The sequence below is a fragment of the Siphateles boraxobius genome, unplaced genomic scaffold (assembly GCF_051911475.1).
Source record: "Siphateles boraxobius isolate OS27281-9 unplaced genomic scaffold, OSU_SipBor_1 65, whole genome shotgun sequence".
In the NCBI taxonomy this organism is placed as follows: Eukaryota; Metazoa; Chordata; class Actinopteri; order Cypriniformes; family Leuciscidae; genus Siphateles; species Siphateles boraxobius.
Window position 1 is genome coordinate 8830655 of NW_027509192.1, and position 25767 is coordinate 8856421.

Sequence of the window (25767 nt, forward strand, 5' to 3'; positions counted from 1 at the left end):
GTCAATCATCATTATAAGCATATACTGCTTCAAATATCAGGTAATTTTAAGCGAATTGTTTAAACTGCCAGTAACTGTTTTTCTTCTCGCTTTCTCTGTAAGTTGAATAGAGAGATACAAGTGTGAAAAGTGCTTTTCATTTTACTGAAACAAAAATAAAATAAAATCGTAAATGCTTGAATCATAGACATCATATACGTAGAGATCTGATGTCTATGGCTTGAATGGTCACATGAAAACAAACCCATGACGTCATCATCACGCGTCTCATGTTATTAGACCGGATGTTTCATTTGTACCTCCAGTGATTGTAACCTTATTTACTAAAAAAAATATAGCAACGTACACGTTCTCTGTAGTCAGTATTGTGGTTTGGCATCTCATGATGTCTGTAATTTACGTAATCTACAATGTAACACATTAGCAAACCTTTCATTCAATAAAACGGTCAGCCGAATGAAATCGACACACGTAGACAGCTGTTAAACAACTAAAAACATCAACATCAAGGTAAGTAAAGCATGTAGTTTATTAATCATAACATTTAAACAAAATACAATTTTAAAACCATATTTGTATCGTACCTCTGTATTAGACTATTAGATGTATTATACTCGTTAATATATATATATATATATATATATATATATATATATATATATATATATATATATATATATATATATATATTGTGTTGTCTTTTTTTCTTCAGTGCTTAGACCAAGTGCATCATGGGTGCTGAACAGAGTGGAGATGCTGAACATAAACATTCAGACTTCAGTGCTTCAGGTACTAAACATGGGAATGACATCATTATCTGTAATTTGTCAGTTTTAATTATAGACATAAATCTGTTAGAATGGAGATGTTTCTTATGTTGTGTATATTCTCCCAGCATTACCTGTCAGTAAGTTCTGTCTTGTTGTTTCAGTTGTTCCCTCTCCAGCCAAGCAAAGAGCCAAAATGGATGACATAGTAGTTGTTACCCAAGGAACTCAGTCATTACGGAATATCCATAATGATCCAGATGTAATAAAGCTACAGGAAATTCCCACCTTTCAGCCTCTTCTAAAAGGTAAGCAGCAGTCCAAATGCCAACTAATCTGATGCTAACAACCATGCTTTCTTTAATTTTCAAATTAATTGGAATCGAAACGATTCATGAAATCTGTATCAATTCAGCCTTAGTTCATAATGTTATGAATCACAGTTTAGGCCTAATTGTTGGTGTCATCGTCTTAGGTGTGCTCAGTGGTCAAACCTCCCCCAGCACTGTCTGTTTAGAAAAGCTGGATTCTGCACAGGTACTGCAGCTGTGCGTCCGATATCAGGATCATCTTCACCAGTGTGCGGAGGCTGTTGCCTTTGACCAGAATGCTTTGGTCAAGAGGATCAAAGAGGTATTCACCATTATGTCTACTGAATTATACTGTTTACAAGCTATCTGTAAATGCTAAACTTTTTTTCTCTCAGATGGATCTGTCAGTGGAGGCGCTATTCAGCATTATGCAGGAGAGGCAAAAGCGTTACGCCAAGTACGCCGAACAGATCCAAAAGGTCAATGAGATGTCGATGATTCTGAGACGCATCCAGATGGGCATTGACCAGACGATCCCACTGATGGAGCGTCTCAACAACCTGTTGCCCGAGAGCGAGCGCCTGGAAGCCTTCAGCATGAAGCCTGATAGAGATATCAAATAGATTATGGCATCAGTTAGAAAAAATAGTTTATAGTGGGTTCATACTGATTAACTTGTGCTTTATAGACCCACCTATGGAACTTTGCCTGGATATGGTATTTTCTGGCCTAAAACAAGTTAACTGGTACAAAATTTAAAACTGTTATACTGAAATAGTAAAGATGTGTATATATTTATAGGCTTAATTGTGTGCTTTGAAAGGGCACGAGAAGATAAAATTCTGCCTTTGTAATATAAAATGTTATTTAATGAGAAGTCATGCATATGCTCTTGAGAGGCTGTCCATAGACTCATGTCATTAAAGTTGTTGGTATTAAATTGTTTATACAGTTTGTTTACACAAGAGATTTATTAAAAATAATACTTTGAGGACAGTTTAAAAAAAAACTTGTATAACATGTGATGTTAGAATCGTAAAAATGGTTGCGAATGTGAATTCTCAGTTATGCAGATTAAATGTTTAGTTAAATGGCTATATTTATCTTGAGTTCAAAACTGAAATGGAGCATGAAGTCAAAACAAAAACATTGTTTCAAAATATCAAATGACAACGCAGAAATTCGCTTCAATCAGCGATGATAGATTTATTCATCGTGCGAAAGTACGTACGATGGTTACCGATTAACGACTAGAGTCAGTGAATCTCAAGATGGCGCCCCCATGAGACATCTCATCTTTCGTTTATTTATGTGTAAAACGGTTTTAAAAATAAAATATTAAAAAAGTCGCAATTAGCTTTTTTTGCGTCGAGGCAGAAACGGGCTTTTATTCCTGCACAATATAAAAACAAACCGTTTACTCTCCGTTCCAATGGATGGCGACAAAGATCAACTTTACATAATTCTACAGAATGAGAGGAAATCTCAACAAAATAGCTCTAGGCGCTTGTGAATGGCTGATCAGATAATGTGTTGATCTCATACATATCCATATTCAGTCTGTAAAGCAACACACCCCTTATTAAAGGTGATTAACAGCGGTGATAATGCGGCGTCTGGGTTCAGTGCAACAGAAAATCCCTTGTGTTTTCCTGACGGAAGTGAGAAACGAACCATCCAGAAAACGCGACTCTCAGGTGGGTGAAATGGTCAGGTCAGCTGCATTTTTGTTCCATTACATGTTGTCTCATCACCAAAACCCTATAAACATTGTAAATACATTACAATATGGCGCATGCTTACTGCCAGCGTCATCATTTTTCGTACATATTTTAATTATTATTTTAGTCGGTGCATTGAAGGGAGAAACTGCACCCAAAGCTATATATGCATGTCAACGGGCTGATCTAAAAGTGATATACAATCACATAAAACGTATCACATAAAATGTCATCATGCATTGTATATGGTAACCTAGATTGAATTGATTATTATCAGATTGTACATGTTCTCGTATTCTCGTACAGCAGTTCCAGGTGGTGGCCACTGAGAAAGTGCACCCTACTGCTCTTGCCTCAGGAATTCACTGTGCTGAAGCAACTGAGAAGATTGATGGGACATGCTGCTATGTCACCACATACAAAGGTAGAATTTGGCTCATAAACGAGTCATAACCTGTGGCGTCATTTATTTGGTCAAAAATACAGTAAATCCAGTACTACTAAGTATTATAAAAAACGTTTCTATTTTAAAATGTAATTCCTGTGATTGCCATGCTGAATCTTAACTTCTTTCAGAAATCATTTCAATATGCTGTTTTTTGTGCTCAGGCAACATTTCTTACCATTATCAATGTTGAAGAACAGTAGGAACAGCTGTTTAATATTTTTGTGGAAACAGTGATACATTTTCCCCCTCAGGATTCTTTGTTGAATAGAAAGTTCAAAGAAGAGCAGAAACCTTTTGTAACATTATACATGCCTTTGCTGTCACTTTCGACTAATTTAATTTGTCCTTGCTGAATAGAAGTAATAATTTCTTTTTTTTATTAAGGGGAACCTTATATTTGGGCTCGCTTGGATCGGAAACCCACCAAGCAGGCGGACAAGAGATTCAAAAAGTATCAGTATTCACAGAAGACCTGTAAAGGTATTTTTATTTGAGATTTTTTTTTAAAATTAATCTTGTCTCGCTATTTAACTTGTATAGATATTTTGATTCTCTGTTAAATAACAGGATTTGTGTGGAACATGGATGAAGATTTACGAGAAGTGCCAGTATCCTGGATCGCTGCTCACAGAGTCAAGCATGAGAATGGCCATCCAGTGCCTGACGAACATGGACACATACCCGGTGGGTTGGTGTATCTGAAACATGCTCTTGTTTCTCATCTTCTTGATGCAATGTTATACTGTACTTGAAAATAAAGGCAGCTGATGACAGTAGTTATATCTCTTTGTTATGAAGGTTGGGTTCCGGTGGATCAAACCAACAAGCAGTATTGCTGGCACGCCTCTGTGGTCAACTATAATGTTGGTGTTGCCCTTGTCCTGAAGACACATGGGGATGATGAAGGATTGCTTGAAATTGTCAGCGTTCCTCTGGCTGACCTCATGGAGCAAACCCTTGAACTTATCGGGACCAATGTTAACGGAAATCCATATGGCAAGTATAAAGTTTAAAAGTTTGGGGTTAATTTTTTTTTTTAAATAAGTCTCTTAATGTTTACCAAGGCTGCATTTATTTGATCAAAAATACAACAGTAATTGTAAATAGTATTTACATTTATAATAAATGTTTTCTGTTGTTATATATTTTAAAATGTATTTTATTCCTGTGATGTCTAATCTAAATTTTCAGTATCATTACTCCAGTCTTCAGTGTCACATGATCCTTCAGAAATCATTCTAATATGATGATTTGTTGCTCAAGAAACATTTCTTATTGAAAATAGTTCTACTGCTTAATATTTTTGCGGAAACTGTGATACAATTTATTTTAGGAGTATTTGAAATAGAAATACTGTATCAGTTTTGTATCAATTAATGTCATAACTGTCAATTTTTATAAAAGTAATAATATCTTTCAAAAACCTTTTGAATGGTAGTGTAAGAGTTTTAGGAAGTAAGAAACCAACTGTATTTCTGTTGGTTTTGGAAGCAACTGACTGTGGGATTTTGTAGGTTTGGGAAGTAAGAAGCATCCAGTCCATGTACTGGTGCCTCACGGGGTCCTGCGCATCCGGAACGCTCCTCCAGTGGAATGCCAGCAGCTGTTTTCCTGGTTTCAGGAATGCAGAGAGGGGCGAGTGGAGGGAATTGTTTGGCACTGTGATGACGGGACACTGGTTAAGGTAAACAAAGGGTTTATAAGGCTACATCTACATTAATCCGGATATATTTGAAAACAGAGTTTTGGCTTCAAAACGCCCTCCGTCCACACTAGCGTTTTCCAAAAGTTTAACGTCCACACTGAAACGTCAGAAAACTCTGAATTCACCTTACTGTGCATACGCGAAACCCCATACAAGCTCACTGAGATGAAACAGATGGAACGGACATGAAAAAGTTCTGCTATTCTTCTGACAGGATCCTTTTATTCAGCAAAATATCTCTCCATTCACTTATGCGTCCAGGTTGCACTCCCTCTCCATCATATGTTTGGTCTATAATGCGACTGCTCTGATGTTTTGTCACAGGACAGCAAATGCAAGTACATTTTCTGTCATCTTTAAAGGACCCCCATATGAAGTGGGTGCAAAGGAACATGCGTCATTGTTTTCATTGTCCACACAATACATTTATCCACTTGGGAAAGCGTTTTCAAAAAGTGCCGTTTTCGCAGGACAAAAACGCTATCTCTGGGTACGTTCACACGACAACGATATGCTTAATTTTTCCTGTTAGTTTTCCGCGTACAGACGACACCAGTCAAACGATCCCCATTTACACGAATCTGCGAAAACAACTAAAAAGCCTGTATTTTGCTGCCAGGCCATTAGATGGCGATGAAAAACTATAGACTGAACACGTAATACACGTGCATGACGTCATTGTTTTCAGAGAATCATGTTTTTTGTTGTTTACACGGAGACCGTTTTCAAAAACGTGCACTTTGAAAACCGTTTTCAAAAGTTTGCGTTTTTAGGCACCCAAAACATCATTATCATGTAAACTTAAAGCCAAAACGCATAAAAAGTTTTATGTTTTTAGTTGAAAACAGTGTCACGTAAACAGCCCCTCAGTGTGGACGGAAGGCCAAAACGTAAAAAGTCTTCAAACAAAAACGTATTAGTGTGGACAAGTCCCAAGTAAACATAATTCTGCTGCTGTTGCCATTATCCACATGTTCTTCTGAATAAATCATGTTAATCTTATCTTCAGATACACCGCCATCATCTCGGTCTGAAATGGCCTGTTGGTGACACCTTCCTGAACACCAGACCAGTGGTCGTCCACGTTGATGCAACAACATGGGATCCAGATGCTTCCGGGAAGGACTTATTCAAATCATTCTCCAACATAAATGGACAACTCTTCAGCTGCATACAGGACATTCAGTTTGAACCCTAATCTCATAAAATATAACTACCAAACATTCCTACTACATCTGATTTCAACCAGAGTGAAGACTGGTTTCCCAACACTCAATATTAGCCAAAACTGCCTGTTCTGAATTCCCATTGACACCTTGCTCATATATGCACTTGGGTATTAGATATATGTGAATGCTGTGATTACTTTATATTCTGCACTTTTTCATTTCTTTTAGAGAATGATAGTTTTTTCTTTTTTTCCCGTTTGTTTAAATAGGTTTCAGAGGACGTTCAGGAATATGTATATAAATAAACAAAGCAAACTGATGTTTATTACATCTAAGGGGTCTCAAAAATGAGGCAGTGATTGATAATTATACATGTTTCATTGCTTGCTGGTAAGGCCTTAAATCACAAATATTGTAAAACCTAACTTTGTATGAACATTTTTTAATATTTGACACAAAAAAAAATCTCCTATGTCTACTTATAAAACATTTCAACTTTATATTCAAGTAGAATTAAGTGAAATAATATTGTTACATGTACATATTTAGCTCTAAATAAGCAGTAGCAATACAATGTGATGACCTGAAAAATGATCTGATGTCTGTTAGCTGATAGACACGTCTACAGGAATCGCCACACCAAACTTATGCGACAGCTTCTTCAGCTGTTCCTCTAGGATGATGTTTTTCTTCACCTCCTCATTGTAATTAAATTTAAGATCCTCAAGTTCCTCGAAAAATGTCGGGTCAAAGCTTTTCAGCTCTTGGGTCAGTTTTCTTACTTCATCCTAAAATGAAAGCATTTAGAATGCGACGGTTTAAAAACAGCAGATTATTTAGAGAGATTTTTTTTTTTAGGAATACCTGTAATTTCTTCTTTTCAGTATTTGCCGCCTTAATTTGTTCCTGGAGCTCATTGAATCCTACAAAACGGGACCCAGGCTGATGATATATGCATTCATGTCGTCTTGTACAATGATATGAAATTCTTCAAAAATTCAATGGTGATCTTACCTGGTCCTACTTTGCTGGTCCCAAGCTGCTCATCGTACCTCTGGATCTGGTGAAGAAGTTGAGCTTTCTCTCTCTCAAGTTGTTTATTGGCCAATCTAAATGGGATATTTGGCAATTAATGAGTTTTGAGTTGTTTTATGTACTTTGAAGTCTATGGATATTCTGCCTGTTGAGTGCTTCACCTCACTGACTGAAACTCTCTGGCAAGCCCTTTGTCGGTGGTCGATCCCACTGGGATATTTTTAAGAAGTTCCACCTGTTGATACACATTAGGTTATAAGATCTCTGGATAAAAGGCAATGTGCGCATGTTAAAGCTGGAATACACTACACAGCTTTTAAAAACAGAACAGGTTATAAAACACTCGAAAATCCATTTGACGACTTCCAGACACACTACCAGACTTTCAAGTCGTTCCGAACACAAAAAAACACTTTAACACCTTCAAAGCCCCCTTTTGCCCTCAAATCAGGTCAAAACCTGTGCAAAAGACCTTTAGTGTATTTCAGCTTGTATTATAGTGTTTTATTATACAGATCGGCGTCTCACTTGTTCCTTCAGCTGGCTGACAGTGATTTTTGTGGCATGCTGTTTCTCATTAGCCTCTTTTAGCTGCACCTTCAGTTCTGATATGCTGGCGCTTTTCTTAGCGATTTCGCTCTCAAGACCTTTCATCTTGTTTTCAAATAACCTGTGATGGGAAAAATGAATAATGACCTTACATGGATACGAAATTGATAAAGTAGTACTCAAGTAAATCTACTACCTAGTCACAACTGAAGATTTCCAGGTTTTGCTGTCTCCCCCCTCTAAAGATGACCCCTTTGACTGTGCTAATAACAGACTCTGATTGGTCTCCTCAAGCTCCGCCTTTAGTCTCTCGTTGGTTACTTCAAGGCTGGCCTTTGCGACCCTCAGCTTTTCTGCAGCTTCTGCTTCCTGCAATTTAGCAAAAAATCATGTATCTTAGACATGTGATGTATTAAGGGCACATACATGAAGGTAATGGAAATTATAAAAAAAAACAAAAAAACCTTTTTAATATCTTTTCGCAAGCGTTCATTTTCCATCATGATTTTCTCAATGCCCTTGGTTTTTGACTCAAGTCTTGCGTTTAGCTGTTCCTCTTGTTTTCCTTTCAGCTTTACATATTCTGACTGTAACAAAAAAAAAAAAATGGGTTGCACATTATTACAGAATGTAGAAAAGAATGATGTACTTTAACGAAACTATCACAATCTTGTATTGTTCCCACAAATTAAACGGTTGAAGCAAAATTTTCATCGTTTCGCATCATAAGACCTCAAAGTATCATCAGGAGCCACGGGTATTAATTTGGTTTCGCCTGTATGTTTTTTTTTAATCCAAAAGTGATGGTAGCCATTGACTTTATATAAACCACCAAGGACCAAGGTTTCAGCTAAAAATCTTCTTGACATTTCTACCGAAGAAACAATTACTAAATTAACAGCTAATTTTAATTTTTGGGTGAACTATCCCTTTAAGCAGCACAACTGTTTTCAACTTTGATAATAGGAATAAATTACATTTAAAATATATATTGAAGTATAAAACAGTTATCTTAAATTTAAAAAAAATATAAATGTATTTTTGATTCAGTCTTGGTGGTCATAAGAGACTTCTTTCAAAATCATTTGAAAAATCTTAGCAACTTCCAACTTGTAAACGGTAGTGTGTCTTTGAACATGTTCACAAAATGTACCTTAAGTTTCACATGGTCCTGTTCCAGTTTTGCAAGCTGCTCCCTTACATTGGCCTCTGATGTCTTCTTCAAGCTCTCATTCTCTCTCTGAACTTTCTCCACTACCTTCTTCATCAGTGCGATAGTCTTCTCCAGCTCAGGTACGGTTTTCCCGCTGCGGCCAGACTGTATGAGAGGAGCAAATATCATGAATAAGGGAGATGAGAGGATCAGTGTTTTAAGAGCTCCGACATGCTGCTACCAACCCCACGAATATGGCTGAGTCTCTTCTCCACTTCAGCTTTCTCCTTCTTCAAAACACTGCACATCTCTTTCAGGTCAGACACCTGATCCTTTCATTACAGGGAAAGGAAGTACGTACAACAGATTGAATAATAATTCAGGTTAAATTATGTTATGCAGTTGGTAGGTTGTTTAAATGTTTTTTTTTTTTTTTACATACTATAAATAATTTTGATTTTACTGTACTTTTAATCGAGGCAGGTCCTTGTTTGCTTGCTCCAGTTGGAAACGAAGTTCCAGATTCTCAGTGGACAACCTGAGGTTCTCTTTTTGGAATTCATGTTCTCTTTGAGATGGGGTACCAGTACCACGGCCAGACGTCTACAGAAACAACAAAGATGTTGATGCTATAGAAAACACAGCTAAACAACTACCAAACAACAAAAACATTTTAGATGCAAGATGGAGAGGGTGCAATACAAAAGAAAAAGTTGCTATGGGACAAAAGCAGACACTTCAGGTCTGGAAAGGCAAAGTCACAAGCTCAAAGCCAACACTGCTATAGGGCGGACAACTGGAAGCTTTGTGCTAGCACTTCAGTGGGAACTCCTATGCGTCAAGTACCTTTCGAGCTTTCACTCTGCTTTTCATTGTCTGCTCTTTGTCATGAAAGACGGTAAAGTCTGATTCTACAGGTCGAAGAATATCCAAGACATCAAGTTTACTTCCAACAACATCAGCGTTCAGCACCTTAGTGGGGGAACCTTTAACATCCTCACTTAAAATAGGGTCCACATCTTCCAAAGGTGGTCCACAGGTGGACATGGTCTCCTCCATTGTTGGTTCTTCAGGCACTAGTTTGGCATCAAATGTGGTTGAACTGCTGAGCACAGTTTCTTCTTCCTCAACCTCTTTAGACCCTGCAGATGTTTTCAAATGTATTGGATCACCTTCAGATTTTAAAGACTCTGTGATCTTAATATGTTGTTCTTCAGGCTCTTGTTCATTACCTCTGTCTTGTGGATCATCCTCCTTTTGTACCTTTGAAGTCTCTGGCTCTGTGCGAATCCTAATGTTGTCCAACATTTCTTCTGCATTTGTATTTCCATTATCAGTTGGTTTATCTTCCAGCTGATCTTCTTCCAAAGCATTTTCTTGATGTGTCAGCCCTGACTTTATCTCTTCTGTCTCTCTATTAGTCTTCAGTTCTTCCTGTGCATGTTCCGAAAGTACTAAATCTTGTCCTCCTTGAGCCTCATCTGGTTCGTTTTTTACTTTCTCGACAGATTCCTCTTTTTCAATTTCATTCACCACATCTTCTGGTTCTAAATCAACAACACAATTTTCCTTGTTCTGTTCATCTCGACTCACTTCTGCTGGACTTGTGAAGCAAGTTTGAGTTGCTACTTCCTTTTCAATTTCAGTTGATCCAGGGATTGTGTCATTTAATAATGGAGACTGAGTTTGCTCAGCTTCACTGATATCAAAAGTCATAGAACAAACTTTTGATAAAGAACTGAGCTGAGATTGTGATGCCAGATGTTTGTCCTTCATTATCATTGATAAAATAGAGGTATGGAGAAGGAAACGGGTTTGAGAGGAAGCATGAGAGTGATATTAGTGGAGTGAAATTAATGAAAAAGTGTTAAAAGATGGCAAGATGGAAAGAGTTGCACCTACAGATGGTCTGGATGGAGACTCTTTAGATTGTTGACTTTCCAGGGAGTGAATCCTCTCCTCAAGATATTGGTTCCTGATGGTAATATCCTCCATTGCAGCATCACGGGGTAAAGCCTGCTGCTGCCTTCATAACCAACCATACATATTAACATTCATCAAGACAACATACAAAAAATTGCACATACTGCTTTGATACAAAGGGGAACGATTTGGAACACACTTTATGGCTTTGATTTGCTGCTCCAGTTCAGCGTTTCTTTTATGTAGTTCCTCAGTCTCTCTATCAGCTTCAAGGGTCCGTGCACCAACGACCTGATCTGCGGTCACTCCTCTGCCCTTTAGTTTCCTCTGCAGACCCAACTTCTCCTGCTCCAACCTTCATGGACATCACCCAACATAAACATGTGGAAATCTTCAACTTTGGTTCTTGCTTTTAATAAATGGTAAAGTTAAGCTTGCATCTATTGCATAAATGTAGGTCATATTTATTTAAGATTTCTCAAACTATTAATGCATCATTTGAAATTGTCCACTATGTGGATGGATTAGTGTCATGGCACAGACCTGCTGTAAAGTTCCTTGATCGTTGATAATTGTTTAGACAGAGAATCCACTTCTTTCTCCTTCTCCTTGAGAACGTTCCGCACTTTCTCCACCCTGGCCTGCCACTTTTTACCTTCCTCCCACCTCACAATTTCTTCTTTAGAAGACTGCAAATATAGAAATAATTCATACATGATTAATATGTTAATAAATCACCCAGGATTACATATGATGATTTAAATATATATATTTTTTCAAATATAACCAATTTTAGTCACAAAGCTAGACTGTGACCAAAAAATATTAAATTAAACGTGGGTATGAAAGAATAAGAGCTTAAACAAACATGTAACATCAAATAAAATACAGTAGTCAACATTTGAAGTGGATCAAAAAAAAGTTGTCATAAGACAAGAACGGGTATTGTTCAAAATTCATGAATAACTTTGATGAAAGGTTTTGATCCACTTCAAATGTTGACTACTGTTTTTTACCATTGAAAGATATAAAGGTTTCTTTAGGATTCTTCCACAAATTTTTCTGCCATTAATTCATCTTTAACTGCCTAACTAACTATATTTGCAGTTCTAGTTCACCTTGTCCTCCTTCAGTATGCTCCTCTTGTCTGCGGGGTCTGAGATATACTTCCTGTCCAGCTCTAACTTACGAATCTTCTTCTGAAGAGCCTCTACTGTGGGTCCATCACTCTCAGCCTGAGCCTGCACACACAAATCATCAGCTCTGATTTACAGTCGTGGAATTGTGACAATTGTATTTTCTTTCTCTCCTTTCATATGTATGTAAGACTTTTAAATGTTTTTGGCATAAGGCTGCATTAATTTGATCAAAAATACAGTAAAACAGTAATACTGTGAAATATTATTACAATTTAAAATAACAGTTTTCTAATTTAATGCATTTCAAAATGTAATTTATTCCTGTGATGGCAGAGCTACATTTTCAGGATTATTACTCCAGTCTTCAGTGTCACATGATCCTTCAGAAATCATTCCAATATGCTGATTTGGTGCTTAAGAAACATTTCTTATAATTATCGATGTTGAACACTTAATATTTTCGAAGAGACTGTTGACAATAGTCATTGACTTCCATAGTATTTTGTACTATGGTAGTCAAAGTCTACTGTCAACTGTCTGGTTACCAACATTCTTTAAAATATCTTCTTTTGTGTTTAACAGAAGAAAGAAACTCAAACAGGTTTGGAACAACATAACGGCGAGTAAATGATGACAGAAATTTCATTTTTTGGTGAACTGTCCCTTTAAGCACTTTGTAAACAGTTCAAAGGTACTATATAATAATGTTTAACTTTATTTACTTTATAGGACTATGATTATACATACAAATCCCCTGTTATTTTTCTTCCCAGGGACCACAAACTCCGGTAGGAGTAAAAGCGAGGAGCAACACAATGGTGTCTAGACGTATTCACTGCTGTCAAAGAAGTGCTCTATTCAACCAGACATTGAGCAGAAGCTCTTCATTTGCAGAGAAAAGAGGGCCGATGACTCACTGTCCAAGTGCTTGTTGCTGCTGGTAGGATTACTCAAGATCAGCGAGACAGGAATTTTGTGACTGTGAATATTTATGGTACAAGTGCACAAGGGTAAAGAACCTTTCTGGATTGGAAAAACATGCAGTCTGACCTGTAGGCCGCTGCTGAGCCTCTGGACCTTCTTCTTCTGCTCATTCAGCTGATCTTCCAGGGCCTCTTTCTCATTTTGCAGCTTGTTATGTGATTTTTGGCTCCTCTGAAGATCCATGTTCAAGTTCTCCAGCTCCTCTTTCAGCGAGTTTTCTCTGGCTTTTGCCGCTCGTACGCCATCCTTAGCCAGCTGGAGCTCCTCATTAAGGTCCCTCACACATGCCTGATGAGGAACACGGGGATATATAATTGCTTGGTTGGGGTGCAATTCAGTATCTTAAAATTTTAAGGGTGTCTTAAAAACCAGAAAGTTGAAAGTCTGTTGGTTGCTCCCATCAATTCAACTTGATTGACAAATGATTAATAAAAGCAACGGAGTTCTAAATAATATATTTATTTGTTACATTTAGCAAACTTTTTAATCATTAACTAAATAAATTATTTAATTGGTTTTTGAAAGTGATTTATTCAGATCAATTTGTATTTTTAATGAAGTGATAATATATTCATTCAATGTTTAAGTCACCCTCCTAATCTTCCATGAAACCTATATATTTTATTTTATTTGTACCTTGCAATTTGGTGAGCTTCTACAAAATGACAGACGTATTTGTGCCAGTTAAAGTATAGAGACAACAGATAAGGGAATAATTTTCTTTTCCACTTTAAAAGCTGGTAGGAATTATTTTTACCCTTAGCTCCTTGGTCTGCTTGTCAACGATCTGTTGAACATTGAGGGTGTCTTCCTTCTGAGCAGCACTGGCGATGATCTGCTGTTCTGCTTGAAATGTCAACTCTCCACGAAGTTCCAAGAGAGCTTTACTGAGAGCCTGCAGATGAGGGACCGAATTCTTATCTTAGTCACTTTTCAAACATCACAGCGGAAAAACTTATCCAGAAGAATTAAGGTGATATCACATTAGCAAAATTGTGGCGCTGTTTCATAGGCATCTCAAGAAACATTCCTAACAGCGTGGATTTCAATTGAAATGACTATATCACCCATGAAATTAACCAATCAATGGTTTCACATTTACACTAGTTGTCTGTCCACTGTGTGGTACCTTCAGCTGTTTCTCCTTGAGTGCCAGCTGTGTCTTCAACCGCTCCACAAGGTTCTTCATGGTGTTGGATGGTGATCTGACATTGGCCTCTTTCTGGGCCTCTAGTTCCGTACGGAGGTAATGCAGCTCTTTCTCCATCTGAACGAGCTGAGCTCTCAGCTCTTCTGCCTCCTGGGACAGACCCTTCATTTGGGCAACATGTCTCTCCTCCAGTCTTGGAAATGAAAGACCATTAAAAGTGGCACGAGATAAACATCTTGATATTAATCAATATCGAAAAAGTGGGGTTGTTTCTGGCCTTGGGCCCTATCATACACCCGGGTGCAAAACAGCACCAGGCGTGACACAAGTGTTTTTTGTTAGTTTCAGCCCGACGCAGTTATTTTCACGTCCTGTGCCACCTTTTTTAAATAGCATTAATAGCATAAATAGCAAATGCATTTGCAACCATGGGCGTGCTGGCCTGAAAACGAGGTGTGTTTGGGCACATTGTTGACGCATTGCTATTTTGAGGCAACTGAAATAGACTGTGCCATTGACCAACAAAAACCTGGTCTAAAGTCAATGGCGCAGTATTTATTTTTGTTATTTAAAGGGCGCATTAGTAATATACGCCTATAGGCGGGAGCACAACACGCGTGAATTCTGCTTATTACACACACTGAGACGTGCAGCAGCACACAAACTAGCCAAATATTAAAAATAAAAGGATTACAATGTAAAATATTAATATTGTGTACATAAAGATATGGTGGAATCCAGCTTGTCCCGTAGATGGTTGTGCGCACAAGCAGATACGTTTCCTCTTTCCGCTTGCAAATTCCGCCATGGCGCAAACCCAACTGGCTTTTAAAGGGAATGAGAGATGAGACTCTGATCGGTTTATTGCACGTTACGCCCAAAACACACCCATTATACTCATTAAGAGAATAGGGACAACCGTTTTAGACCATGTGCTGGGCGCTCAACCATTTTTCCCATCGTTAAACTAGGAAAAGTGGATTCGGACATGCCCTGAAGTGCACTTGTGCTGTGCGCTTTAGACCATGCGCTTAGATAGTTAAAATAGGGCCCCTTGTTTTAATGTCTCACCTGGCTGTTTCTGCAGCGTGTTCCATGGCTTGTGCTGCTGCCAGCTGCCTCTGTTGGTCCAGCTCTGCAATGACACCCCTCAGCTTGTGTGTCAGTGAGGAGAGCGAATTGTCCTGCTCAGCCACCGTCTGCTCCATTTCTGCCAACCGCACCAAGTGCTTATTGGTCGGTACGGTGATGGTGGGTTTCTTCATTAGCTCCTAGAGAAGAATAAAACTGAGTATAGCCTACTAAAGTTGACAGCAGGCATGATTTATTATGACATTACTATATTTATTATGTGCATTAATTCTACTTTCTGGCCCGCTATCCCAAATTGAGCTTTATGATGAATACTCTAGGTACCAGAGCTGTCTGTTTGAAACGATCCAGAGATGTGTCCATATACACGTCCAGTTTCTGATGCAGAGCCCAGACCTCTTCCTCATGTCTTTTTCCAATCTCTTCCTGCTCCTGGGAAAATATAAAATCAAGATATATGAGCTTTTATGCGTTTTATTGTGCAATAAAGATCACCAGTTTATGAAGCCTCAGTTTTTAACTTAAATGGGCACCTGACGAGCCTTTGCTAACATGTTCTGGTACTTCTTGAGAACCTCTTCTTTCTGATCCAGACGCCCTTGAAGGTTATTTATGGTCTGGTGTGCGACTTTTAAGGCGGGCTGGCTCTCAGAGTCCTCTTGTTTGCTCAGGTCAGCCAGAAGCTTCTCTCTTTCAGCAGCGGCTGGTAGGCGAAGCCTCAGTTCATTGATCACTTTGTCTCGAGATAAAACGTTCTGTTCTGATGTCCACAAAGCAGCTTCTTTTTCCTTCAGCTTCTGCTCAGAGAAACTCCTTGTAAGATAATCTTCAATAACAAGATTTGCAATTGGTAAAATTTCCACAATCACTTGATGAATAAAAAAGTACCTCTTCCAAAATTTTGCAGGTGGCTTTTGTCTCAAGGATGGTACGAACATGCTCTTTGATTTTTCCAAGAGCGTAGTCTAATTGGTGCGCTAAAGGCTGATTTGGATCCGGCAGAGAGCCTGTGGCTTCCTCAAACTAAACTCCAACAGGACAAGTTAAGTGTAAATTAAAGTGTAGTTCAGTAAACACCTTACCACAATACAGTAACAAACGTTTGTCAAGTCTGCCACCTTCTGAGCTGTGCTTAGGATTTCATTCTGCTGTTTCTCATAGGAGTCGAGCTGGCGCTCCAGTTGCACCTCTCTCTGATCCCAGATCAGTTGCCGCTCCTCAAGAAGCTGATACAAGGATAACAAATATTATTAGAAATCCTGATTGAAGTATGCTCTATACAGTGTAAAAATAGAGAAGAAACCTGTTTAAATACAATACTGACATTATTCTGCTGCACCAGCTCCTCTTCCTGGCTGCTGATGGTGCGTTCCTGCTCCGCCATAATGTTCTTAAAATATTTGATCTCTTCCCGCTGGGTATTAAGCTCTCTGCTCTGCCTCATTTCCAACAGACGGGCTTCCTCCAGTTTCTTATGCCACTCAATCACCTGTAGGGGTTGATATTAAGCTGTAAATTATGCAGCTAAGTGGAAATTACTGTTTATGGGAACAATTTCCTTTATTAATATGAGTAACTTAACTCATGTGAATAGATATAAGTGAAAAGATACAAGATATAAATATATCTAATAAATAAATATGAAAAATTATTATAAATAATACATAATAAGAAATGACTCAATATAACAAAGAAAGCATGTTTTTAAGAATCACATTACAACTCAATCAACCTACTTTCTGAGCTCCTTTAGCATCTTTCAGTGTTGCTATGAGCTCCTCCAACCCCTTCAGCTTTAGCTCCAGTTCTTGTGCCTTCCCTTCTGCTTTCCTCCTTTCCTCCGCCGCCATTTGCGCCTCCTCCTTGGCCCGTGCCCTGTCCTCCTGCAGGTGGAGCATGGTGTTGGAAAACTTCTCCTGTTGGGCTAGCGGCAAGGCTCCTGAGAACTGTCTGCGGAGGGCCTGAATGGTGTGGCGCAGGTGTCTGGCCCGCTGATGCCCCTCCTGCCTTGCGTGCCACAGCGTCTGCTGCTGGGCATCCAGCTGCTGTTCGACTCTGAGCTTTTGCGCTTCGAGTTTCTTCAGGCGCGTGTTGGCGGCCTCCAGCCGGCTGATTGCTGTGGTCTCGCTCAACTGGAGAGCTACAATGTGCTGGTGGAGTTTGGCGATAAGGGCCTTTTCATCGGACTGAGCCTGAAGAGGAGATGTGCATGTAGTGGCGTGATCAAAAGGGTGCACAGCTGAAAAGAGAAAAACATACCTGGTAGTCCAACACTTGTCTCCTCAGGCTTTCTACTTCCTTCTCTCTCGACTGCTGTCTGGCCTCCAGAGCGGACACCTGCATTTTAGCGACATCTGACACCTCCCTCAATCTGCAAACGTTTTAAACTTCTTAAAACAGATGTTTGTGTACATTTTCTCATGATACTGTTGTAATAGCAAGCATGTGCTTACTTGGACACTTCAATCCGCAGCTCTGCCTCTGTTTTCTCCAGTTCGGTGATTCGCTTGCGATCGGCGTCGCTGATGTGTTTGCTTACGCTGTCCGCCAGCTCGTCCCTGAGCTCCCGCTCTATCCGCTGAGCCTCCAGGTTTAGTTTTGTGAGCTACACCGCCATACAGAAAAGTATGCAAAATTTAGCGTATTAAATGTTCACACAGTTTTAAAAAATCAAATCAAATCAAATAAAAGCTATAAAAAGGAAACAAAATAAAATAAAAGCTTATTTAATGTTCGACAAACTGTTTTATAAAAATAAAATAAAAGATTATTAAAAGAACAACATACTGTTAAAAAAATTTAAAAGTTGTTTTACTAAAATAAAACAAAAGCTTATTAAATGTTTTATTAAATTTTTATTTGTGTTTTATTCAAATAAAATAGAAGCACATTTAATGTACAACATATTGTTTTTACAATATATTTAATGTTCAACATTCTGCTTTATAAAATAAAATAAAAGCTTATTAAATGTTCAACATAATGGCCCTCATTTATCATTCTTGCGTAGAAACGGGAGTATATGTTGGCGAAAGATTATGCTTACACTCCTCTCACCACCTGATTTATGAAGCTGTGCGTACCTTTGAAATCTAGGTGTACGCAATACCTGCCCTTGATAAATGGCACGGCTGAAAACGATCGTGATTAGAATAACACACCCTATATATTCAAGTCTCCGCTTCCCCCACTCCTTCATTTTACGCCATGGACACACGGAAGACGTCAAAAAAGAGAAACTTCTCCGACGTGGAGATCGAGACCATCACCAGGGAAAAGGAAAGAAACAAAATTGTTTTATTTGGGAGTTTAAAGAATGGGATTAAAGGTTAAAGTGGGATTAATTCAACCTAAATTACGAGTTCTGTTAATAGTGTGGGGGTTGAGAAGCGCACTCCAGCAGAGTTAAGAATGTTTTATTGCTTAATATAGAACAAAAGTGATCAAGTTAAGCATGAGTTTTCTTGTTTATTGTAGGTGAAAAAAAAGTGGTCAGATCTAAAGATCGCCACAAAGAGGCGCGTCTTGGCACTGAAGATTTTATTATTTATATGATTTTTTTTATTATTATTGACGCTTATTGTTATTTAGAAGAAGAATGTCGTTATTATTATTATTATTTAACAGAAGAAGAATATAATTTTTATTATTTTGTCATTCTGAATTATTTTTTGGTCATTGAAAGCCTTTCATTACTGAACCCAGTCCGTGCGCACCACCTAACCCTGAAACGTCAGGTCAAGCGCACAGGCTCGCAACTGAAGGAATACATATGCCTACAAATCAAATGCTTTGGTAAAGTCACACAAATGAAACATTGAAGTCCATGTTGCACAAAAATAAACACTGAAGTTTATAATTACTTTGTTGTTGTTGTTTTTTTTTACAGTGGGTCATAATATATCATATCTTTTAGTTTGTCAGTGCGTTTTGTTGAGTTAGGTTTTTCGGCGCATTTCCGCACTAACTCAAAACGTGCGTACACCACCTCCTGAGCTGTCGTAGGATTTGAGCGTGCCGTACGCCAACGTCCATATTGATAAATCTCAAAGTCACCGTGGTTTTGGGTGTACGCTGGAAATTTGGTGTACGCACTTTTGATAAATGAGGGCCAATGTGTTTTACAAAATAAAATAAAATGAGATTATAAAACAACATACTGTTTAAAAAAAAAGTTGTTTAACTAAAATAAAACAAAAACGTATTAAACGTTTTACCAAATATTTTATTTGTTTTATTCAAATAAAATAGAAGCACATTTAATGTACAACATATTGTTTTATTAATATAAAAGCATATTTAATGTTCAACATACTGTTTTATTAATATAAAAGCGTTTTTAATGTTAAACATATTGTGTTAAAATTAAACACATTAAAAAATAAAATAAAATTATTCAACATTTAATATTCAACTTTATTAAAATAACCTAAAAGCTTATTAAATGTTCAACATATTGTTTTATACAAAATAAAATAAAATGTTCATGCTAAGGTGTTGAAAGTGGTTTTTTGGCATGTTTCTATATGGTTGTATTCGGAATGGATGCAAGAGATAAATCAGACCCACCTCAGCAAACTTGGTCTCTAGCTCAAAGTTGCGCTCTTCCACTTGTTTGAGGGAGTTCCTCAGGTGCTCGTACATCTTCTGAGCATGTTCGGCTCGCTGTCTTTCATTTAGCTCCTTCATCTCCAGCATGGTGATGCGTCTGGACACAGATACAATCTCGCTGTTGGCCAGGGCTTTGGCTGCCTTGTCCATGCTGTTCTCACCACCTGTGAACACCCGAAATCATGGGAAATATGTCAACTTTAGGATAATGAAGAGAAAACTTTTTTTATTCAATGACATATTTCACAATGCCTCAACATTGCTTTTGTCTTATCAATTAGCAGTGACGTTTACCAGTCGTGCTGAAGTTTTCCCAGGCCTGCTCCAATGTGTGAAGCTTTTCCTTGCTGATCTCAAGCTCTTTATTGATGGAGTTAATGCGTTCGTGTAAAGACACATTCTCCCTCTGAAAGTGAAGGAGAGTGCTATAATAAAAATGAAGAAAGACCTCCATTGCTTTACATAATTTGCCAAAAGATGTACCTCTAGGTGCTCCAGTGTGTTTGTCTTCTGAACAAGGTGATTGTCTTTCTGTAGGAGGTTTCTGTACTTGATGGTGAGCTCAGTGTATTGTTTGTTGGCTCTCTCCAGCTCTGATGTTGAAACACTACCATCAAGGGATTTCTGCAATGCGGCTATTTTAAACGCTGCCATTTCCTGAGGGCAAAACAAGTTTACAGAGGTCAGCAGAGGTCAGTTACAGCTCTCAGCGAAGATGACTACTTGGAAAAACAACAAAACAATACTAAAACAACAAAATTTGTCATTAAAAATACAATCATTATTTTTATAAATGTTTATTATTTGTCAATATTGTATTGAGAGTTCATAAAGTGTTTATTTCATTTCAGTAATTCTCGCTGACATTAAGTTTTACAATTCATATACAGTAGTGGCCAAAAGTGATGTCTGGAGGGGAGATTTGTTTTTCATGGCCCTACAAATTCAATTAAAGGGATTGTATAATGCCCTTTTCACAAGATGTAAAATAAATCTCTGATGTCCCCAGAGTCCCCCCACAGATATTTTTATATAGCATGTTAAAAGGTAACTAAACCCCTGGTCAGAGCCTGACTCCACCCACAGGCAATATTTGAAAAATGCTGTAAAAGTGGGCAGAGCCCAGGGGAGGGGGGGGCGTGCACCTGAGACAGTCGGAAATCAGTCGGCCTCTAATAAATCCCATCATTCATAAGTTTCTTTTTCATCTGTAAGAGTGTTGCCTGATACCTTGAACCTCTGCAGGTAGCCGACTCTTTCAGTTACCACGGCCTCCATGTGTCTGAAATCATCCTTCAGTTTGCCGTTCTCCTTCCTCAAGTGTTGCTCGAGCTCAAGCAGAGTCGTGTAACGCCGTGTCAGACACTTCTCGTTGACCCTGAGAACCATAATTTTCCGAGCCGTCTCAGCCAGCTCCTGTCTGATCTCATTTGGGTCCTTTTCAAGAGCCTCTAGCCAGTGCTGGAAATGAGTCAAACAGATAATGGAAATTATTAAAAGGACAAATTAGAAACTTAATGACTTTGTCTTTTAGAGACTTACATTGTACTCTTTGATTTTCACTAAATCCACCTCTCTTTGCTCCTCAAGTTTGGATTTCAGTCCTGCAAAAAAGTCCTTCTCTTTTTGCCAAGACTCCCTCTCACTGGAGCAGACAGACACCGTGAATTAAAAAAAATCCTTTATTGATTACCATTCATATGTATGAATGATACAGAGTAGCAATTACAGTATATTACATTATATTTTACTTTACAATATAAACAATATTTTTGGCTCTGCATACCTTTTATATATATGATATTTTACAATATAAATGATCTTTATAGCTTGGCATACCTTTGATGCTCCTTATATAGAAGTCCTTGTTGATGGCGCATCACCGCAAATTTCCTTTTATACTCTTCCAGAGCTGAAGTGAGCGGCTCAATGGAATCTTCTTTGTTTTTGATCTCCTGAACATCCACAGTTGGGAGTCTTAATATTATGTACCTTACATTTGGTTTCTATTACAACACAATACAGTTACCGGACTGACACACACCTGTAGGAGTTGTACTATGTATTCATTGAGAGCGTTGATGACCTCGACACTAGTTGGCGTCATCTCTTCAGGCAGAGCTAATGTCTTGTAAGGGATGGAAGTGCCGGTTGATTTGCTCATCGATTCAACCTCACTTTCCAAGTGAGCAACCTACAAAAAAGACATGAAAAAGAGGGTGTGCCAGTGAATTTAAAACCATTTTTTAATCCAGTAAATGCTTGAGTTGGTATTTGAAGTAAATACCTTCTCATTAGCTTTCGTTAACAGATAGAGAGTGTTTGCTGCCTCCTCTCTCGCAGACTTCAACTCCTGGCGTAGCTCCTCATTGCGGCCGGTCAGCTGATCTACCTGCGTTCTCAGGTGGAGGCTTGCATCAAACTTTCCCTCTGAGTACTTCATCTCCAACACCTTAAGATAAACACAATTATCACTCATATATGTTGTGACAGGATACTATCATGATGAAAGCTCTGCAGATTTCCGCAAAATTTGAGTGCCTGTCTCCCCTTGCATTTTCATCTATTTTCCCCTCACTTTAATTACATTTTGTAATGGCTTTCATTAAATATTTTGAATAAAAGGTCAAATTTAAGCTAATTTGATAATCGTTACAGCACCCAATAAGAGTGTATCACTCTAAGCTCAGTTAAACACATTTGACTACAGACAATTACATGTATAATTTTATATTTAAATGTATTGTTTTAAATGCATAATTATGACATGTATTGTTTATTTATAAATTAAAAATGAAATGTTACATATAAGTTACAATTTATATAATTATATATATTTTTTTATTTATTATATAAAATTTACAACTACATAAATATGACATTTATTATTTATGTTATTATTTACTATTATTTTTCAAACCTATATTTTTTTCAATTAAATATTCCATTACTCATTAAATGCATAATTTTATATACAGTATATATATACGGTATATATATAAATTAGTGCTGTCCATTCTAATTAATCGCGATTAATCGCATCTAACATAAAAGTTTTGCTTATATAATGTGTATATGCATTTTATTTTATTATATATATATATATATATATATATATGCACACACACACACACACACATATATACGCACATATATTACATAAACAAAAACATTTATGTTAGATAATTGATTTGACAGCACTAATATATACACTGTACATGTATATTATTTTAAATTAAAAGCATTATTTATTATATCTTTCACACATAAATTTCTTGTTTCCTCAATTATTATATCACTTATTAAATGTATACTTTTATATTTAAATTTATGAATTCACATGGATAGTTATAATATTTATTATTTATTTTTTAAAAATGAGAACATTATTATTATTAATATTTACTTAATTTATATTTATATGTGTGAATTATAAAGAATATTATTTATTTTATATTATAATATTAAATATTACAAAGAAATAATGCAATACTACACAGATTCAGTGTGGGCCCACTAAACGTTGGTGAACGTACACTGACGAGTCTCTCCAGGCTGGGAATATTGACGCCAGTGGGTGTGGGTGTTTTCTTCTGAGCGTCCTGGATGGCCTGTAGGATCTCCTTCATTCCCTGCTCCAGCTGTTTATTCTCATTCAGCATTTCATTCACTGCAGGAGAGAGAGAAACCTTATAGTCACAGAAACCACCTGACACTGCAAGTGTTGGAAGGTCACAGTGATGCTTCTCACGTTTGGCCTTGAACTGGGCAGATTCCGTTCTCTTCAGCTCCAGTTCTTTCTCTTTGTTGCTCAGCTCTTTCTGTAGACGCTCGTTCTGAGAAACGAACAGGTTGTTAGTTTAGCTTTAAAGCTTAAGATGTTCAAAACTCATCGTTCTCTAAAAAGGCTTACTGTGCGTTTGATCTCTTCATCGGTAGATCCAGAGACAGGCCTCTCTCTAAGAGATCTGCTGGGCTTTTCTTCAACACTGTCATCAAGCAGTGAGCTACTGACTACCGATATGCCTTAAAAAAAGGAAATGTGCTGTCAGGTTTTATTATATAAAGTTACAATGCAAACAAATGATCTTATGTGAATAGAACATGAGTCTATGACTGATATTCAGCATCTTGGAGTTAAGATCTCACCTTTGTCCTTAACCAGCGCACGAATGCGTTGTTTCAGCTCGAGCCTTTCCTCCTCAAGGCGCTCAATCTAAGGAGAGTCCCGTTAAAAGTCAAAAGAATGGGATAACGGGCCGAAGTCAGACCATAGAGATAAAGTTTTACCTCTTTCAGCAGAACCTGGTTCTCTGCTTTGTACTGTCTCTGCTTCAAAACCTTTGATCTCTGAAATTCACTCAAATCCAGTTCTTCCTTTGGATTTAATCCTGGTGAGGGAATATGATTCCAATGGGGGTCAAAGCTGATTATAATCTTAGCAAAATCAGTATGGGATATGAAAACAGTCTTTATGTCTAGGTGTAGATAAAAACAGAGATACAGTAATTGAGACAGATACATGATGGCAATCTTAAAATAATAAGCAGGTTGTAGAAAATTACCCAGCCGTTCTCTTAGGTCTTCGTTCTCGTCTAGTAAATTGTTGATTTTGATCTCCAGCTGGTTAATCTCTTTTATCATGGCTTCTATCTCCCGGTCTCTCACTCGGATTTGATTTTTACATTCTTTGATCTCAGTGATCGCAGCTTCCAAACCATCCGTCCCCTGAAAGACAGTGAAGTTCTTCAAGACATACATCTATGTAGGCATAAAATAACTTTCTATAAGCTAAAGTGTCCCCTTGTTGTTTTCTAAATGTTTAACTCTTCAATTATTAGTGATCAAGTGTTGATACTTATGTCAGACGTTGTAAAAGTTGCACGAAAACTTTTCTATTTGAGAAGCCACCCAAAATTGTATTGCTAGAATATAGTGTGATACATTTTTTAATTACATTATTAACTCAGATACAACCTAATTATATAAACATAAATATCATTATCTTTAGCTAGTGGTAACAAAGATAGATGCAACAGAACAAGAAAAATTATTAAACTGTTGATAACCATATTCACACATATATTATTATACTCATTAAATGTAAAATGTTTATATTTCAATTTAAAATTTAATTAAAAAGTATAAATATGACATTTATCCACACATATTGTTTTCGTTAAATATGAGTTGTGTAACAAAGGTAAGTGTGACAGATCAAAGTGTGAATAAAACTGTTGATGATCATATTAATTGAAACTTTTTTGAAGCTGCTGGAGCAATTAATTATACGAGTTAATTCATATTTACATTTAAATTTATGTACATTTATTGACCTTTTTTTCCTCTTTTCTTTTTTTTTGAAGATTCCATCAAAATAAAAAAAAATAAAAACGTACAAGTGAGCTAATAAGGAACAGATCCTTTGGCTCATATTGTTCCTAAATGCATAGTGCGACTTCTACTTGTAGATTCAAGAAAAATATCTTGTTAAGATGCTTTGTGACCTAATTGAGTTGAAGATGCTATTGAAAATTAGAGTAACTAATTCTCAACCAAACCTCAGACTATTTATAGCCACCCCAAAAAGTATTTTGACTTTGTAACGGCAGTGAATTTTACAATACTGAAGGTAAGTCCCAAGGTGTAAACTCACAGACTCATAGAGACGGATTCGACTGAGGGTGTCACTGAGTTCTTTGTCTTTGTCCCTGGCGTCACGTTCAGCCAGTTGGGCGGCCCGCTCGGCCTCCAGAGCTCTCCTCTCAGCCACTAGCAGTTTACTGCTCAAGTCCTCCAACCTACTGACATGACCTTTTTCTTTCGTCAACGGTTTTTTCAGCTCCTCGACGAGCAGAGCGTTTTTTTCCATTTCCGTCGTGTACTGCTGAACTTGCTCTGACAGCATCTTGATCTGGTTGTCCCTCTCTTGCACAGCCTTTTGAAGTCAAACACAAAGTCAGTGACGTCTTTGAACTGGGACAGAATGAGATGAACCAATATGACAGAA

General features: G+C 37.5%; 3 protein-coding genes across 13 annotated transcripts in view; 2 read left to right on the top strand and 1 right to left on the bottom strand.

The window, feature by feature from the left end:
* Positions 1-254: 254 nt before the first annotated feature.
* Positions 255-2018, top strand: borcs5 (BLOC-1 related complex subunit 5). 2 transcript variants are annotated; one of them, XM_077210685.1, is made up of 5 exons: positions 255-510; positions 713-789; positions 932-1075; positions 1243-1400; positions 1474-2018. In XM_077210685.1, exons 2-5 carry the CDS (start codon positions 732-734, stop codon positions 1699-1701), a joined length of 588 nt encoding a protein of 195 aa, XP_077066800.1. In that variant the 5' UTR covers positions 255-510; positions 713-731; the 3' UTR covers positions 1702-2018. The 2 variants fall into 2 exon arrangements, with proteins under 2 accessions (XP_077066800.1, XP_077066801.1); XM_077210686.1 differs by having other exon boundaries at positions 423-510; positions 691-789; positions 1474-1842.
* A 529-nt stretch (positions 2019-2547) lies between these two features.
* rlig1 (RNA 5'-phosphate and 3'-OH ligase 1) lies at positions 2548-8412 on the top strand. Of its 2 annotated transcripts, none has more exons than XM_077210697.1 (7): positions 2548-2775; positions 3106-3223; positions 3632-3727; positions 3815-3931; positions 4046-4243; positions 4762-4931; positions 5962-8412. In XM_077210697.1, the coding sequence occupies exons 1-7, from the start codon at positions 2686-2688 to the stop codon at positions 6148-6150; spliced, it is 978 nt and encodes a 325-aa protein (XP_077066812.1). In that variant the 5' UTR covers positions 2548-2685; the 3' UTR covers positions 6151-8412. The 2 variants fall into 2 exon arrangements, with proteins under 2 accessions (XP_077066812.1, XP_077066813.1); XM_077210698.1 differs by having other exon boundaries at positions 3109-3223.
* The window catches only part of cep290 (centrosomal protein 290), a 28558-nt gene continuing 9210 nt past the window's right edge, over positions 6420-25767 (bottom strand). For 6 of the 9 annotated variants that reach the window (XM_077210692.1, XM_077210690.1, XM_077210691.1 and 3 more), the window contains 42 exons: positions 25414-25695; positions 24323-24485; positions 24048-24148; positions 23907-23973; positions 23671-23783; positions 23509-23593; positions 23294-23427; positions 22045-22209; positions 21802-21951; positions 21597-21712; positions 21300-21402; positions 20988-21218; positions 20241-20414; positions 20052-20163; positions 19716-19921; positions 17600-17751; positions 17406-17517; positions 16883-17338; positions 16471-16635; positions 16265-16372; positions 16035-16169; positions 15680-15943; positions 15471-15578; positions 15126-15325; positions 14034-14247; positions 13662-13799; positions 12971-13192; positions 11900-12022; positions 11325-11470; positions 10981-11136; positions 10761-10884; positions 9705-10628; positions 9327-9461; positions 9104-9190; positions 8859-9023; positions 8170-8292; positions 7902-8074; positions 7685-7826; positions 7318-7391; positions 7136-7230; positions 6986-7044; positions 6420-6909 (listed from right to left, as the gene is read on the bottom strand). In XM_077210692.1, the coding sequence (XP_077066807.1) occupies positions 6727-6909; positions 6986-7044; positions 7136-7230; positions 7318-7391; positions 7685-7826; positions 7902-8074; positions 8170-8292; positions 8859-9023; positions 9104-9190; positions 9327-9461; positions 9705-10628; positions 10761-10884; positions 10981-11136; positions 11325-11470; positions 11900-12022; positions 12971-13192; positions 13662-13799; positions 14034-14247; positions 15126-15325; positions 15471-15578; positions 15680-15943; positions 16035-16169; positions 16265-16372; positions 16471-16635; positions 16883-17338; positions 17406-17517; positions 17600-17751; positions 19716-19921; positions 20052-20163; positions 20241-20414; positions 20988-21218; positions 21300-21402; positions 21597-21712; positions 21802-21951; positions 22045-22209; positions 23294-23427; positions 23509-23593; positions 23671-23783; positions 23907-23973; positions 24048-24148; positions 24323-24485; positions 25414-25695 (7185 nt within the window). In that variant the 3' untranslated portion in view covers positions 6420-6726. The remainder of the gene's footprint in view (positions 6910-6985; positions 7045-7135; positions 7231-7317; positions 7392-7684; positions 7827-7901; positions 8075-8169; positions 8293-8858; positions 9024-9103; positions 9191-9326; positions 9462-9704; positions 10629-10760; positions 10885-10980; positions 11137-11324; positions 11471-11899; positions 12023-12970; positions 13193-13661; positions 13800-14033; positions 14248-15125; positions 15326-15470; positions 15579-15679; positions 15944-16034; positions 16170-16264; positions 16373-16470; positions 16636-16882; positions 17339-17405; positions 17518-17599; positions 17752-19715; positions 19922-20051; positions 20164-20240; positions 20415-20987; positions 21219-21299; positions 21403-21596; positions 21713-21801; positions 21952-22044; positions 22210-23293; positions 23428-23508; positions 23594-23670; positions 23784-23906; positions 23974-24047; positions 24149-24322; positions 24486-25413; positions 25696-25767) is intronic. The other 3 variants (XM_077210696.1, XM_077210695.1, XM_077210694.1) reach the window with 1 other exon arrangement.

What these genes read in the sequence shown, in the direction of transcription:
- borcs5 (XM_077210685.1), top strand. Translation starts at nt 732, where the DNA reads ATGGGTGCTGAACAGAGTGGAGATGCTGAACATAAACATTCAGACTTC. An exon ending in TTCAGACTTCAGTGCTTCAG is followed by an intron (nt 790 to 931) that starts GTACTAAACATG and finishes TTGTTGTTTCAG; the next exon opens with TTGTTCCCTCTCCAGCCAAG. An exon ending in CTTTCAGCCTCTTCTAAAAG is followed by an intron (nt 1,076 to 1,242) that starts GTAAGCAGCAGT and finishes TCATCGTCTTAG; the next exon opens with GTGTGCTCAGTGGTCAAACC.
- rlig1 (XM_077210697.1), top strand. Translation starts at nt 2,686, where the DNA reads ATGCGGCGTCTGGGTTCAGTGCAACAGAAAATCCCTTGTGTTTTCCTG. An exon ending in TTCACAGAAGACCTGTAAAG is followed by an intron (nt 3,728 to 3,814) that starts GTATTTTTATTT and finishes GTTAAATAACAG; the next exon opens with GATTTGTGTGGAACATGGAT. An exon ending in CGAACATGGACACATACCCG is followed by an intron (nt 3,932 to 4,045) that starts GTGGGTTGGTGT and finishes TTTGTTATGAAG; the next exon opens with GTTGGGTTCCGGTGGATCAA.